Source organism: Leiobunum rupestre, chromosome 6 (assembly GCF_980474605.1).
Source record: "Leiobunum rupestre chromosome 6, qqLeiRupe1.1.hap1, whole genome shotgun sequence".
Taxonomy (NCBI): domain Eukaryota; kingdom Metazoa; phylum Arthropoda; class Arachnida; order Opiliones; family Sclerosomatidae; genus Leiobunum; species Leiobunum rupestre.
This window is the reverse complement of record NC_143389.1, coordinates 35,399,290-35,411,949: the sequence shown is the minus strand read 5'-3', so window position 1 is coordinate 35,411,949 and position 12,660 is coordinate 35,399,290. Positions and strand designations below refer to the sequence as shown.

General features: G+C 34.6%; 3 protein-coding genes across 5 annotated transcripts; 2 read left to right on the top strand and 1 right to left on the bottom strand.

Annotated features, from left to right (window-relative positions):
* Nucleotides 1-141: 141 nt before the first annotated feature.
* LOC149940749 (inactive pancreatic lipase-related protein 1-like) lies at nt 142-5,256 on the top strand. Its single transcript, XM_090178337.1, has 10 exons — nt 142-427; nt 2,631-2,908; nt 2,973-3,228; nt 3,302-3,535; nt 3,599-3,691; nt 4,136-4,189; nt 4,275-4,481; nt 4,554-4,689; nt 4,780-5,001; nt 5,067-5,256. Exons 1-10 carry the CDS (start codon nt 298-300, stop codon nt 5,149-5,151), a joined length of 1,695 nt encoding a protein of 564 aa, XP_090034463.1. The 5' UTR covers nt 142-297; the 3' UTR covers nt 5,152-5,256.
* A 231-nt stretch (nt 5,257-5,487) lies between these two features.
* LOC149940748 (guanine nucleotide-binding protein subunit gamma-1-like) lies at nt 5,488-8,375 on the top strand. Its single transcript, XM_090178703.1, has 3 exons — nt 5,488-5,647; nt 7,477-7,575; nt 7,644-8,375. Exons 2-3 carry the CDS (start codon nt 7,477-7,479, stop codon nt 7,743-7,745), a joined length of 201 nt encoding a protein of 66 aa, XP_090034829.1. The 5' UTR covers nt 5,488-5,647; the 3' UTR covers nt 7,746-8,375.
* A 10-nt stretch (nt 8,376-8,385) lies between these two features.
* Nucleotides 8,386-12,076, bottom strand: LOC149940747 (F-box/WD repeat-containing protein 9-like). 3 transcript variants are annotated; one of them, XM_090178702.1, is made up of 9 exons: nt 11,958-12,076; nt 11,581-11,799; nt 11,360-11,499; nt 11,036-11,149; nt 10,852-10,961; nt 10,530-10,776; nt 10,355-10,462; nt 9,854-10,015; nt 8,386-8,617 (listed from the first exon to the last, which is right to left on the bottom strand). In XM_090178702.1, the coding sequence occupies exons 2-9, from the start codon at nt 11,795-11,797 to the stop codon at nt 8,609-8,611; spliced, it is 1,107 nt and encodes a 368-aa protein (XP_090034828.1). In that variant the 5' UTR covers nt 11,798-11,799; nt 11,958-12,076; the 3' UTR covers nt 8,386-8,608. The 3 variants fall into 3 exon arrangements, with proteins under 3 accessions (XP_090034828.1, XP_090034825.1, XP_090034827.1); XM_090178699.1 differs by lacking the exon at nt 8,386-8,617 and adding an exon at nt 8,624-8,840; XM_090178701.1 differs by lacking the exon at nt 8,386-8,617 and adding an exon at nt 8,624-8,840 and having other exon boundaries at nt 11,936-11,973.
* Between the last annotated feature and the right edge of the window lie 584 nt (nt 12,077-12,660).

Below are 12,660 nucleotides of genomic sequence, written 5' to 3'. Positions count from 1 at the left end.
ATTGAGTAAGCGGCAGAAGAAAGTTAACCTTGACGTTACGCTTGGTCGGGTTCTCTCGACTCAGGCGTTCGTCGTGGGCGAAACTGAGAAAGCGTGATTTTTCTCTTTTGAAAAGAGTGAACCCCTCCGACGCCAAAACTTTAATAGTTTCATTCATAAAATCGGGGGCGTTAACTATAGTCTTCGTGCCAGACCATTTCTGTTTCAGTCGCTCGTCTCGCGGGGATTAGTTGGAAGAGTTTGCGGTGACACTAGGAGCACTTTCATTTCGAATTCGCGGTGTTTGCGTCACCAATTATGAGAATTTGTAGGGGAATCGCAGAGTTGTTGGCGAAAGCTACGGTATTGGTCTTGATCGTTCAACACGGACATGGACAAGTGGACAGGGATTTCAGGGTCAATCGAAGGCAGCAGGATTCAAATACTGGTACGTATTTGTATTTTAAGATAAATTAAGGGAACTACGTAGGCCGCTCTCGTCGCAGATAGCAGCTGGACTGCTTTGACATAAAAATTAATTTTAAAAAGCCGTAGACAACACGGAAAATTTGTAAAAACGTTTATTTTCAAAAGCCATTTAATGAATTGTTAAAGGGAATATAACAGCTAGTATTTCTGTCGGCCTCAAAAGTGTAAAAATATTGGTCACCTCTCCTATGGTTTTTCACAATTTCGGCACCGTTTAGTGGTTTGTTTCTTAGGCTTAATCTCTAAATGATTTGGGGTCTTCTGTTAATAACGAGTTTCAGGTTATATTCCCTTTATGAACTCTTTAAAAAGAAAAGGACAAAGTCATTACCCTTTTTTAATAACTATCAAAAAATGTGATGAAAATTTAAATCTAGGATTCGGAAATTTGATAAAATCCCGTAGAATTGTTTTGTAAAATCCTAGCATTTTCCTCCCAATTCCATAATAAAAAACCTGAATTTAAAAAACCCGTTGATTTAAATAGTATTGAAATAGAATTCGATATAATAGTTCTTTTTATAAAGTAACGTGGCCTTATTGTTTAAATGTTGCTCTTACGTCACAGTCTCTTGCTTTTACAAGTCTACGAGCACGCGCTACAGTCGCGATAAATATAGCTTTTTCTAGTGCACGTGCAAAATCAGGGGCGTAGGAACCGGGGGGGGACAGGGGGGCAACTAATGTTATAGCCCCCTCCAACCTTTTGGTCAGTTGCAATATTCAAAATGCTCAAATTCTCATTTTAAAAGCATAGAAAGCTTATAGAACCTCAACTGTGTTTAAATTTCAGTCTTATCCCGCCCATTTACATAGAAGTAAAAAGTACACATGCATTCGGAGAAGCTACACTCCATTAAAAACTCAAAACCTTTCTCCAGACCCCTTTTCGTTTCTCTTTGGCCCCTCCCACTTCTAGAACGTTCCTACGCCCCTGGTGCAAATAGCTCGTGCGAAGAATATACTAATAAAGCTTGGTCCTGTGACGTAAGAGCAACATTTTAACAAATTGAGAAAGACCACTTTTTATTTTATAAAATCAACTATTAGTTTTGTACAAAAGCGAGAGTACATTTGAGAAGATCAGTAATAAAACTAAAAATTCGTCCAGGAGGGGGGGGATTTGACTATGTACAGAGTGTCGGGGAAGGGTGTAAAAATGCAGAACTGTCAAAGCTGCGGTAAATAAAAAATGTCATAGTTTTCACATTTACCTGGCGATATATATCCGAATAGCCATTCTATCTCACCTTCAACTCGTGTCCTGACTAATATTTCGAATTACGAATCTTAAATTTTTAGGAATTATAGAAATGTATCTGGTAAATTATTGAGATATACAGACCAGGGTCGCGAAAATACTTCTCCCCAGAAGTATTGAATTTTTTCTTACAAAAGAAGGATCCATCTTCCTATCCTAGACTCCTAGTAATCAAGTAATCAGCTAGGCTAATACCTAAGGCACCGCTAAGCTTAGACCTAAGTCATCGTGTGACTAATATAATTAGCTTGAAATCCTTATAGCTTCATTGGCTCCGTCCGATTTTTGAAAATACATTTTGAAAGAAAAATAGTTGTGGGCTAAATACATTACTAACGTTATAAATTTATTGCATCTGTAAAATGTTTTGTTATATAAGTATATATTCCTACGGCGTGCAATTTTTACATTTACCTCGTTATACACGCCTTAAATTTGGGTCGTGATGCTATGTAAGTAGCCCGATCCTAGTTATATGTGCCATTATAATAGTCTAGATGGATACTTCTCTCGTAATACACTTCTGCTCTCACATTAAACTCTTGTTTCGTAATGAGCGCCCCGAAAATTTCATAGTAGGAAGTGTCCTTTTCTCGTAATCAATTTATCGTGAAGTTAACGGTCAGTCATGCGTGAACTTTCTTCATCGTGCGTTCAGGGAAATATATAATGAGATAGAAAAGCGGCAGGAGCTTGTAATAGCATTTGGGTTTCCCGTCCAGTGTGTCAATAACAATATCCTACTATTTTAACATTGGCAATTGACCCACCATGGTACCAACTTGAACAATTACTTTGTGGGTCAATGCTACATTCCGTTTATTGTTTAGTGAAAGTACAGACCTTGTCTTTTCTAAGAAACGTATTTAAAAAGACTGTAATTATTTTTTAAACGATTAAGATTCGGATACGCTGTTAATTCGGTGTTACGGAAGATGGGGTTGTCTTTCGATCGGAGGGCCGTTTTTCGCTCCCAGCAGGCCTGTGAGCGTCTTTCCTTTGCATCCTGACGTACTGCACATCAAGTTCCTGTTATGGACTCGAAGGAACCCCGACTCATTCCATTTACTCAAATCTCGGGACAATGGTACATTCGCCTTGTCCAGTTTCGATTCTGCGAGATCCGTCAAGTTTCTAATTCACGATTATAAAGGCAGCGGAAATATGCTATGGATGGAGGTAATTTTAAACTTTGCGACTATATCGCGTAACAACTAAAATTTTGAACCGTTGATGTTTACAGGAGATGGCGAGAGAGCTGCTAACCGCTGATAATTATAACGTCATTGCGGTAGATTGGCAACTTGGGGCTGGACCTCCCTACAGTCAAGCAGTTGCAAATGCTAGGATGGTTGGAGTAGTCATAGCTGATATAATAAAATTCATGGAAGACAGGTTCAGAATGTCTTCCGCGGATATGCATATCATAGGTCATGGTCTCGGAGCACACGTTGCAGGATACGCCGGTGAAAATGTCAGAGGTTTAGGAAGGATTACGGGTAAGACGTTACTTCAGTCGTTGCGTTTATTGTACTCTTTCGAATTAATTTCATCATTGCCCTATACCAAAAGGCTTGGATCCTTCTTCGGCCTATTTTGAGGGCACATCGGTCGAAGTTCGTCTGGATCCGACAGACGCTAATTTTGTCGACGTCATCCATACTGACATTGGTACAACAAGGGCACCTGGTGAAGGAATATACCAGGAGAGTGGTCATTTGGATTTTTATCCCAACGGTGGTCGAATTCAACCCGGATGCTACGAAGGCATTATGTTAACTCAACACAATACGCTCCATAACTACGGTATTAATTTCTTTGATCGTCCATCAATGTGTATTCGAAATTAAACTACTTTTTGTAAAATAGCTATTCCAGTTGATTCCAACTATTACAATTACGACGCAGATTCTTCTCCATACATTAGGAAACGCAGGAGGAGGAGAGAAGCGTTCCATGGAGGTAGCTAGGATATTTCATGTGTTACCATAAGTAGTACATCAGTTAGTGTGGCACTTCGTATTTTTCCATAGCTATTTTTTCACTGATAATGACAAGATAACGAAGGACTGACATCTAACTATAACCCTCTTTGGTAGATTTTACTACTCTTTGGAACGGCCAGACACGATGCCTGACATATATATATTAAAAGCACATTGTCGAATATGATACCTAAACGCGTTTTGGCTCGTGTTAATTGCTACCAAATTAATTTGGCATTGATTTTATCACAAAGAGAGTTGGAGTAACACGTTTCTTGTACCGTAACTGCTGAATACACAATCACTCTTCAACAGACTATCGTTGTCCAGTACCCTTCAATGTCATACTTAGGCTGTTATGTTATTTATGGTATTACATAATAGTTTGTACACGATTTCTAATTACAAATATGTCATTTAGAGGGAAGAAGATACGTTAATTGCAACCATGTTCGAGCATATGAAATATTCCTAGGTATGGAATAGAAAAGCTATGATATTTAATCAAACCATAAGTTTATAACTACGATAAAAGTTTATATTTTAAATTACATTTACAGAGTCGATCAACTCGGACTGCTCATTCTACGGATTTCGGTGCGACTCTTTTCGCAATTTTACCTTAGGTGCTTGTAGAGAAGGCTGTGGCGCCAATCAATTGCTTTGTGCTCCAATTGGAATGCACGCGGAAGAATGGAGAGCCAATGCTGCTGGGTCCCAATCGATTAAGATGTACTTGGAAACCGACTTTGAAGAACCACTTTGCCGTCAGTGTCCAATGTTTATTGCGTTCTTTGTTACATTGGGAATATTTTTTGAAAACGAGGTGTCCGGTTTAGGTCACCATTATCACGTTGAGATGTTTGTATCGGATTCTGAGGAAGCCAGACGTCATGGAAATGAAAGTGGAAGCGTTGTCATCCGACTTACTGGAACGAAAGGGAAAACGGAATATCTGGAAACGTCTACATATGGGTATTTTTTATTAAAATTATACTAGATAAATTAATTTTTTATTATATTGCTCTCAAAATATTTTATACGAGAGTTTTTATAACATTGCAGACCAGAGTTATTTGCGCCAGGGGAAAGTATTCATTCTTTGGTTAGCGGACCAAATCTGGGACGACTTTTAAGGCTAGACTTTCAGTGGATAGCAGTAGCCAGACAAAGTCATCATCTTTTAAGCAATGGCGCACCTTTAGCTACAGGACCATCTAACTCATTTCGGTTTCCGGAACTGTACATCGATAGGATAATTATAACAAATCTCGAAACCGGGATCAGGTGAACAGATACGTAATAACACTTATTTATAGGGATCGTATAAAATTCATTTTTCATTATTTTAGATCTACATTTTGTGGTGATACCGAGCCTATTAAACCAGCAACATTGAAATCAGTTTTTGTTGGGGGGGTTTGTGACATCTTTTAATTTAGTTTTAACTTTCCTGTATGGTGGTACATTTTTATTCTTGTTGTGAGCTGATCAGTTTATTTTAACGAAGCATCGAGAAATTCAATTATTTTTTACTTGATTTAGTTGTAAATGTTCGTTATTCTTATCTTTGTTAATAAATTATTATTTTTTATGATTGAATACGTTTTTAGGCGTTACGGTTCATTCAGAAAATAATATATATATTAAAAGTTATATACTTCTAATATAACCTACCGTCCCGTTACTAGCATCCAAAAATATTCTTTGCTGCTACTCTTGGCTCTAAATTTTGGTGTCGGTTTATTATGGCGTGTGCACCATGCGGTTGGTTTTAGGAGACTGGTAGCCTTGTCAAGTCAGTCGGCGTCGAAGACGGAAAGAGAAAGAAAGCCCGCAGTTCGGGTGAATTTTAGGCTAGTTTTTATTTTATTTTTATCGTTTTCTTTAGTTTCTTTAGTTTTTAAGTAAATCACAACTAATCACCACTAAAGTAAGTATGGTTCCTTCAACGTTAGAAAATTCAGTTTTCTGGGGTTCTTTCGCGAAAAAATAATAGCTAGGGTTTAATTCGTCCGTGAAGACGCCATCCATTTTGGCTTTAAAAATCCAAAATGGTAGATTGTAAGGCCTAGGCCTATTTTCAGGCTCTCCTAACTAGTAACTATAGGCTAGTATTATAAACAAGTTTTAGCATTTTCAAGCAAAGATTTTGTAATAAGCTAAAATGCTGTTTCATAAACTGAAGGGGAAATGGCTCAGACTGTTAGCGCGCAGAAAAAAGTAAAAAACTGTTCTTCCCCTAGAGTTAACATTGCAATACGCGATTATTATACCGCATTTTTCCGTCGCACAGTTAATAAATATTTCAGATATTAAAATCGAGCCATGTGTCCGTCGCCCAGTTAAAAAATATTAAATAATACATTGAGCCATGTGTTTCCCCATAAAGGGTTCCTATTATTATAAATAAAAGCACAGCCTTCATATGGAGTGATTTGTGACCCTGCATAGCTTGTTTGGAACACAAAACATTAAAAACATTTACACAAATTGGTGAAGAATTTGCTGAGATATCACATTGTTCTTTAAAAATTTTCCATAAACTTAGTACCAATTGATGTTATCAGTGATATTCCACTTAAAGTATCATGGGTCAAAAGTCATTTTAATATTTTGTCTCTTTGCCTTATTTCTAATGACACGCAAGATTACATTTTATGTAAAAATTACCAAACAAATCGGTTTAGTATATTGACTTAAAGGAAGCTTTGCTTGATTTGTTTTATCTGCTTGAAAAAATAGAATTAATATAAAAACTGAAATTTATCATATTTGAAGTAAAGCAATATTCTCATAAGCAAAGCCTAAAGCTAATTTGGCTCGAGGACAATATCCTCATACACTACTTTCAAAGCCAAAATGTCAACTTTTTATAACAAGGTTATTGGTATATAATGCTACTGTATTATTCAACCAAAAGGTGTTGGTATACTGGATTACCAAGGTTTGATACAAGTAGTTAATGGCTTTAACGATACTCCCAGCAGAGATAAGTGTGATCTGGTGTTAGCAGGATTTATTTAGCTTCAACAATGAGCTTTATATGATGGTATAATTTTAGATACTCTAATATATTTAAGGATGAAGGAGACATGATTTACCTTGTCTGTGAGTTTTAATTAAAGCTGGTTTACTCTTCAAAAACATTAGTAAATATCTTTACAAAGTATTAATTTAGATATATCAGTCTAGTATCTCTTTTAACTGTGAACTGAGCTCTATAGCATTTTTCCCCCTGAAAATATGTCAGGGATTGATTAATTTCTAGGATATTTATAATGAAACAAATATTTGCAAAAGTTTTGTTAACTGAAGTTAAGATGAATCATAAGTCATATATTTTGCTGCAGTAAAATGTAATTTTAATGCTTAACTTTTGAACCTCCCTTTTTTCCCAACATAAGGAAACCTAACTGACTGTAACCTAACTTGTATATTAGTTAAACAAGTTGGATCAAAGTTGACAAAGTGTTCCCATAGAAATGATAGAATATACATTAAAGTGATACTTTTCTAAATACACAAATGTTAGTTTCTGCATAAATCTTTTATATATTTTTATTTCTTGCAAAACATAAAATCAAAATATTATTAATGGATTCAAGGAGCTATTTTTTTATATTTCCGAAAATTGTAATTACATCACTAGTGTTTTCTTTATATATCAGTTTTTTACGAGGTAGCTATTAGCACCAAAAGTGAAGGGAGTTTTTATGTATTAATAATTTTCAATTGTTGATATTGACTATACTTTTATAGATGTCGCAACTACAACAACAAAGAAAAGTTGTTGAACAACTAAAAAGAGAAGCGGCATTAAAAAGAATCAATGTCTCAGCGGCAATTGAAGATCTAAAGGTACGTATTTTCATTAAAAAAATTACTATGTACGCTTAACACTTGTATGTCTGTTCTTCTATAACTAGAAATACATTCAAGACCATGAACACGACGATTATTTATTAGTCGGCTTTCACTCGCAAAAGGCAAATCCGTTTCGTGAAAAGAGCTCTTGCACAGTACTATAAACTTACATTTACCAACTCAAGATAAAACACCAAAAATTTTGCTTTTCCACCATGAAAGGATCTAAAATTATAATAACTTGGAATTGTGGCCACAAAGTTGTACACCGCATTTTTAAACGCTATTTATGATGTTATAGTAAACACGTTTTAAGAGAAAATATTGCATTCTTAAATATTTAAAAATTAAATGTTATTGTATTCTCGTATTATTGTCATTGAGTAGTTTAAAAGTAATTACGGAACAAATTAACAAATGTTAACAGTTGTCATTCTTCAACTTTTTGTCTTTATCATATTAATTCGTGAGAAATGTTAATGTTTACTATTTAAGACAATGATAACCCTCCACTAAAGATGTAAACACTAAAAAATGGTTGAGTGACTCTGTTTGAAATGTGACCGAACAGAAATTTATGAAAAGAACGAGTATTAAGCGGCTGTGTTAGGTGGCCGATACGAGCCCCTTTGACCATCTATCCAGTTGCTTGTTCTCAGTAAATCTACGCCTGCCCTTATTCAAGCCCCTTATATGCGATAGTGTTTGCTGGTTAATATTCTATATATATATATAATAGTTGTAGAAAATTGATGTAAATTTGATGTCATTAAATAAATTTAGGGACACTACCATTTTATAAGAAATTTATTCAAGTACTATTAAAAAAATACCCTTTTAAATACAGTTAAAATAAGTGTAAAGTTAAAAAAATATAACAGGAGTTAGACTAGAAAAAAACACCTAACAATATTTTTAATATATCACAAGCAAAAGGCAGTTAGTTTTTAAGAAAGCGTAAAAAATGTTTTGCAATGGCTTGATAACTTTTCTCTGCCTTTATTACAACATTCTCTTTGGTTTATATTCAATTGACCTGCAAATTGTACTTATGCTCTTGAGAAATCTTTTTCTTTTCGAAGAAAGGCCTCTTTTATTATTGTTAACATTAGTTGTTAGTGTTAAAATATACGCATGGCTAATTTTAGAACATATATTTCCCTTTAATTCATCAAAAATTATTGAGATTTTGGAGCCCAAATTGCAAGATCACAACCTGATTTTACAGAACTGATAAGCATATTGTTGTACCGTTCAAACTGTAAGAGCAAATTATTATGAATGATTTGTATTAGGTTGATCCCAGCTTTAATGAGCCCAATCTTCAGGGCTCTCAGCGATCCTATAATTCCATTTTTTATCCTATATTTTTAGCATATTTGGTTAAAATCTAACTGATCAAATTTTAAGACTTAATAAGTTAATACCAACAAGAAATATATTTAATTTTTCTCAAAAAGCAATGCATTGAATCACTAAGGAGCAGATTCGAAAAGATTTTGAAATTCTTTTTCTAATCTGTCTTACCGTGTTATGACTCCATTTAAATGAACGCTATAAAACTTACACATTTCTATATTTCAACCCTATAAAACTACTTTAAGTTGGTAATTTAGTCCTATAATTTTGAAATTTTGATTCTATAATTCCTATTTAATTTTTAGCCCTATTGGCTGGGAGCCCTGCAAATACCTCATTACGCCACTGACAAGGAGACTACCCGAGGTGTTACACACCGATTTTGGTCAAACTCGGGGGATTGGTAGACCTTCATGTAACTTGAAAAATCCTAAAGGGATTTTATTCAATGGGCAACGGGTTTGCCATGGCAATGAAAAATTATTTTGACAACATAAAATTGAAATTTTTCCATTGAAAATAACATGGGATTTTGACCTATCTCCCTGAGAAAAAAAATTAAAAAACTGATCAAAATGTGACCAATTTTGATTTTTTCGTCAATTTGTATCAATTATTTTATAATTTTGGTATTTTAATTTTTTTTTCAATATTGTAAAATGTTTCACAGGGGGGACCTTTGGAATCGGTCAAAATCTCATGTTATTTTCAATAAGAAAATTACCATTTTAGGTTGTCAAAAACATTTTTCGTTGCCATGGCAAAACCGTTGCTTATTGAATAAAATCCCTTCAGGATTTTTCAAGTTACATGAAGTTTTACAAATCCCCCGAGTTTGAACAAAATTGGCGTGTAACACCTCGGGTAGTCTCCTTGTGAGTAACTTAAAGTAAAGCCAAAAAATATAAAATACCCCAGTAATTTCCATTTTGTATGGATTTGAAATTCTAGCAATCTCTTGAGCACCCAGGGTAGGCTCTAAAATGCAAATGGACCCGTCTTTGGATGATGTTGTGACACTTCCAACGGAGTTTTTGATTCCCGTAACCAACTTCTTATGGATCTCAGTTCGAGTCTGGTGTATTTAAATTTATATTAGTTCCAATAGGCGCTTAAATAAAACATCAAGGAAATTGTCAAGAAGTAATATATCCCAGAGCCCATGACTGGTAAGTTACTATTTATGCCGTGCTTGTTGAAATAATGGAAACTTTTCACCTGTCAACAGCTAAGTGGTTAAAAGGAAACACTTGTTGCATACAGTATAGGTGAATAGTTTCCATTACTTCAACAAGCACTATATAAACAGTAACTTGCAGGTCCTGGATCTCGAAATCATTAATTCTTGGCAATTTCCTTGAAGATGTTTGTTTTATTGAAGCGTCTATTGTGAATAATGAAATTCATATACTACCATCAGAATTTCGTAGGTTTCGGGATTTATTAGATGAATATTTCCTCCTTTATCACCAACCCAGATCTGATTATTATTAAATGACAGACATGATGGAAAATTTTCAAACTGAAATAAGCATACAGAGTTGTAAACCAAATTTGATTTAATAGGGTAATTTGAACACCTATCATACCGTATGAGAATGAAGTACCTTCTCCATTCTTAAATCTATTATATTCAGTTTGCAATCTTCGGAGACTGAGGCTAGATGGTGTTCTTTCACAATAGCTAGATCTAGTACAGACGCCTTGTGAAAACTGGATGGGAGACTCTTTACTTGGGTTGGTTCTCTAAGGTCAATTCGGACAATTTTGCTACTAAACAGGCCAGCGAATAAAGTCTCGTGATCTTCAGCCAAACATAGAATGTTAGAAACACACCTAGGAGTATTGTTCTATTTTTGTTATGGCCACACACAAAAAAACTAATTTCTAAAAGATCTCCAGGTAAGTTACTTTATTGTGTCTGTGTTTTCAAAAGTATTCAAATCCCAAGTTTTAATTGTAGAATCCCACGATCCAGTAAAGAATTTTTCTTTACGTCCTAAAACGCACCAAATCCAACCCTAATTACAGTATCATAAGAATTAATATTTTTGTCCCAAAATGTAAGGAATGAAATTAAAAATATTTTAGAGACTGCATGTGCATTTTCTTTATGATGAACCAAGACTTCATTTTCTTCATGTAATTTTTCTAAATTCCAAATAGAATAACTTCTATCTCTAGATGCTGCCGCTAGTAATGGAGTGTCCTAAAAAAAACAGATTGTCTTGGCTTAAATTTACAAAAACTTAAGCTATACTAAAGTGGCGTAGACAAGTGTAGGATTCAAAATCTCCTCCAAGACAAATTTTGGACTTTTGGCATTACTAAAATTTTACTTATGTGAAATTTGACATGTTTAAACCCTTTTTGGCAAAATTCTGGCTATGCCACTTTTATACTAAAATATAATACACACTTGCAACATTTTATAGGAATCAATGTTGGCTAGGTGTATTTCTCTCAAAGTTATACAATCCGTTAGCTCAGTGTAATTAGACCAATAATTATAATGCTCTTCTCTTTCTATGCATGCTTGTTTCCAGTCAATTTTTACATCTAAACACATAAGATGAAAGTCATGGCTTATTCAATGATAAACCTGGTAACTTGAATAAATGAATCATGCTAATATATTACTAGGAATAATTAAATATTTTTCATGGAATTTAGTCAACATTCTTGATTTCCACACAGAGCTGTCATTCAGTAGCTCGAAGAATCTTTGACAAACTAAACTTACAACATTAGCTACATAATTTGCATCTAAGAAATTAAAAATATTAAGCAGAATTTCAGTAGGCAGGCTCTCCAAGCTTAAAAATTGCGTAATTTCTTTATTTGCACTCATGTTCATACCTAAAAGTAAAAAAGTATTTAAATTTTACGCATTTTACAAATATGAACAGTGGCGTACTTTGAATATTTCGGGGGAGGGGGTGAAAGTCAAATTACACCACTGATCATTCCTTAAAGGATGGTCTATAATACGTACAATATTATTTTGAACAACTTACAACTCGTATTAATATAGAAGTATTAAAAAAAAAGGTTTTTTTTTCTTAAGAACGTCGTATGGTCGTACTAACCCCAGTTTTTTTTTTAAAACATTTTAAGAAACTGATTCCGAATGAATCAGCAGACACCAAAATCAAACAAGTCGGCGCCTAAGGATTAAGGAAACGTCAAAAATCCAAGTATTGCATTAAAAGAAGAGAGTGACCAAGATAAAACTTTAATAAGAACATTATTTATTTATTTAAACAAAAGGCTCCATAAGCCACAGAGTGGGCTTCTCTTGGAGCATCGAGGGAATGAGTAAAAAACCGAACATTTAAATTAAATAAAAGAGATTATAATTTTTTTTCTTTATAAAATATTGGAGGATAGAGAACTGTTTTAGTGAGAATGAGAAAATTGATTAATACGATTAAGGATAATTTGAGAAAATAAATGTTATGACTAGTGAAAAGCAAATTAAAATAATGGAGACATTTGCTACGTAGATAATCCGATACATGGCTGTGAAATGTGTGGTGATTGGGAATTGAAACTATTAGCGATTTCCACTGGGGGATTTCGGGCGCTCCGGGAGCGCTCGTGATGAGATTTCGCCCTCCACTGGGAAATCGAGAGCAGCTCGTGACGAGATCCGTGTCTTCCACTGGCAATCTCGCTCTCACAGCGAGCGCTTTGAGAGCGAAAATTTTGATCCGAGAA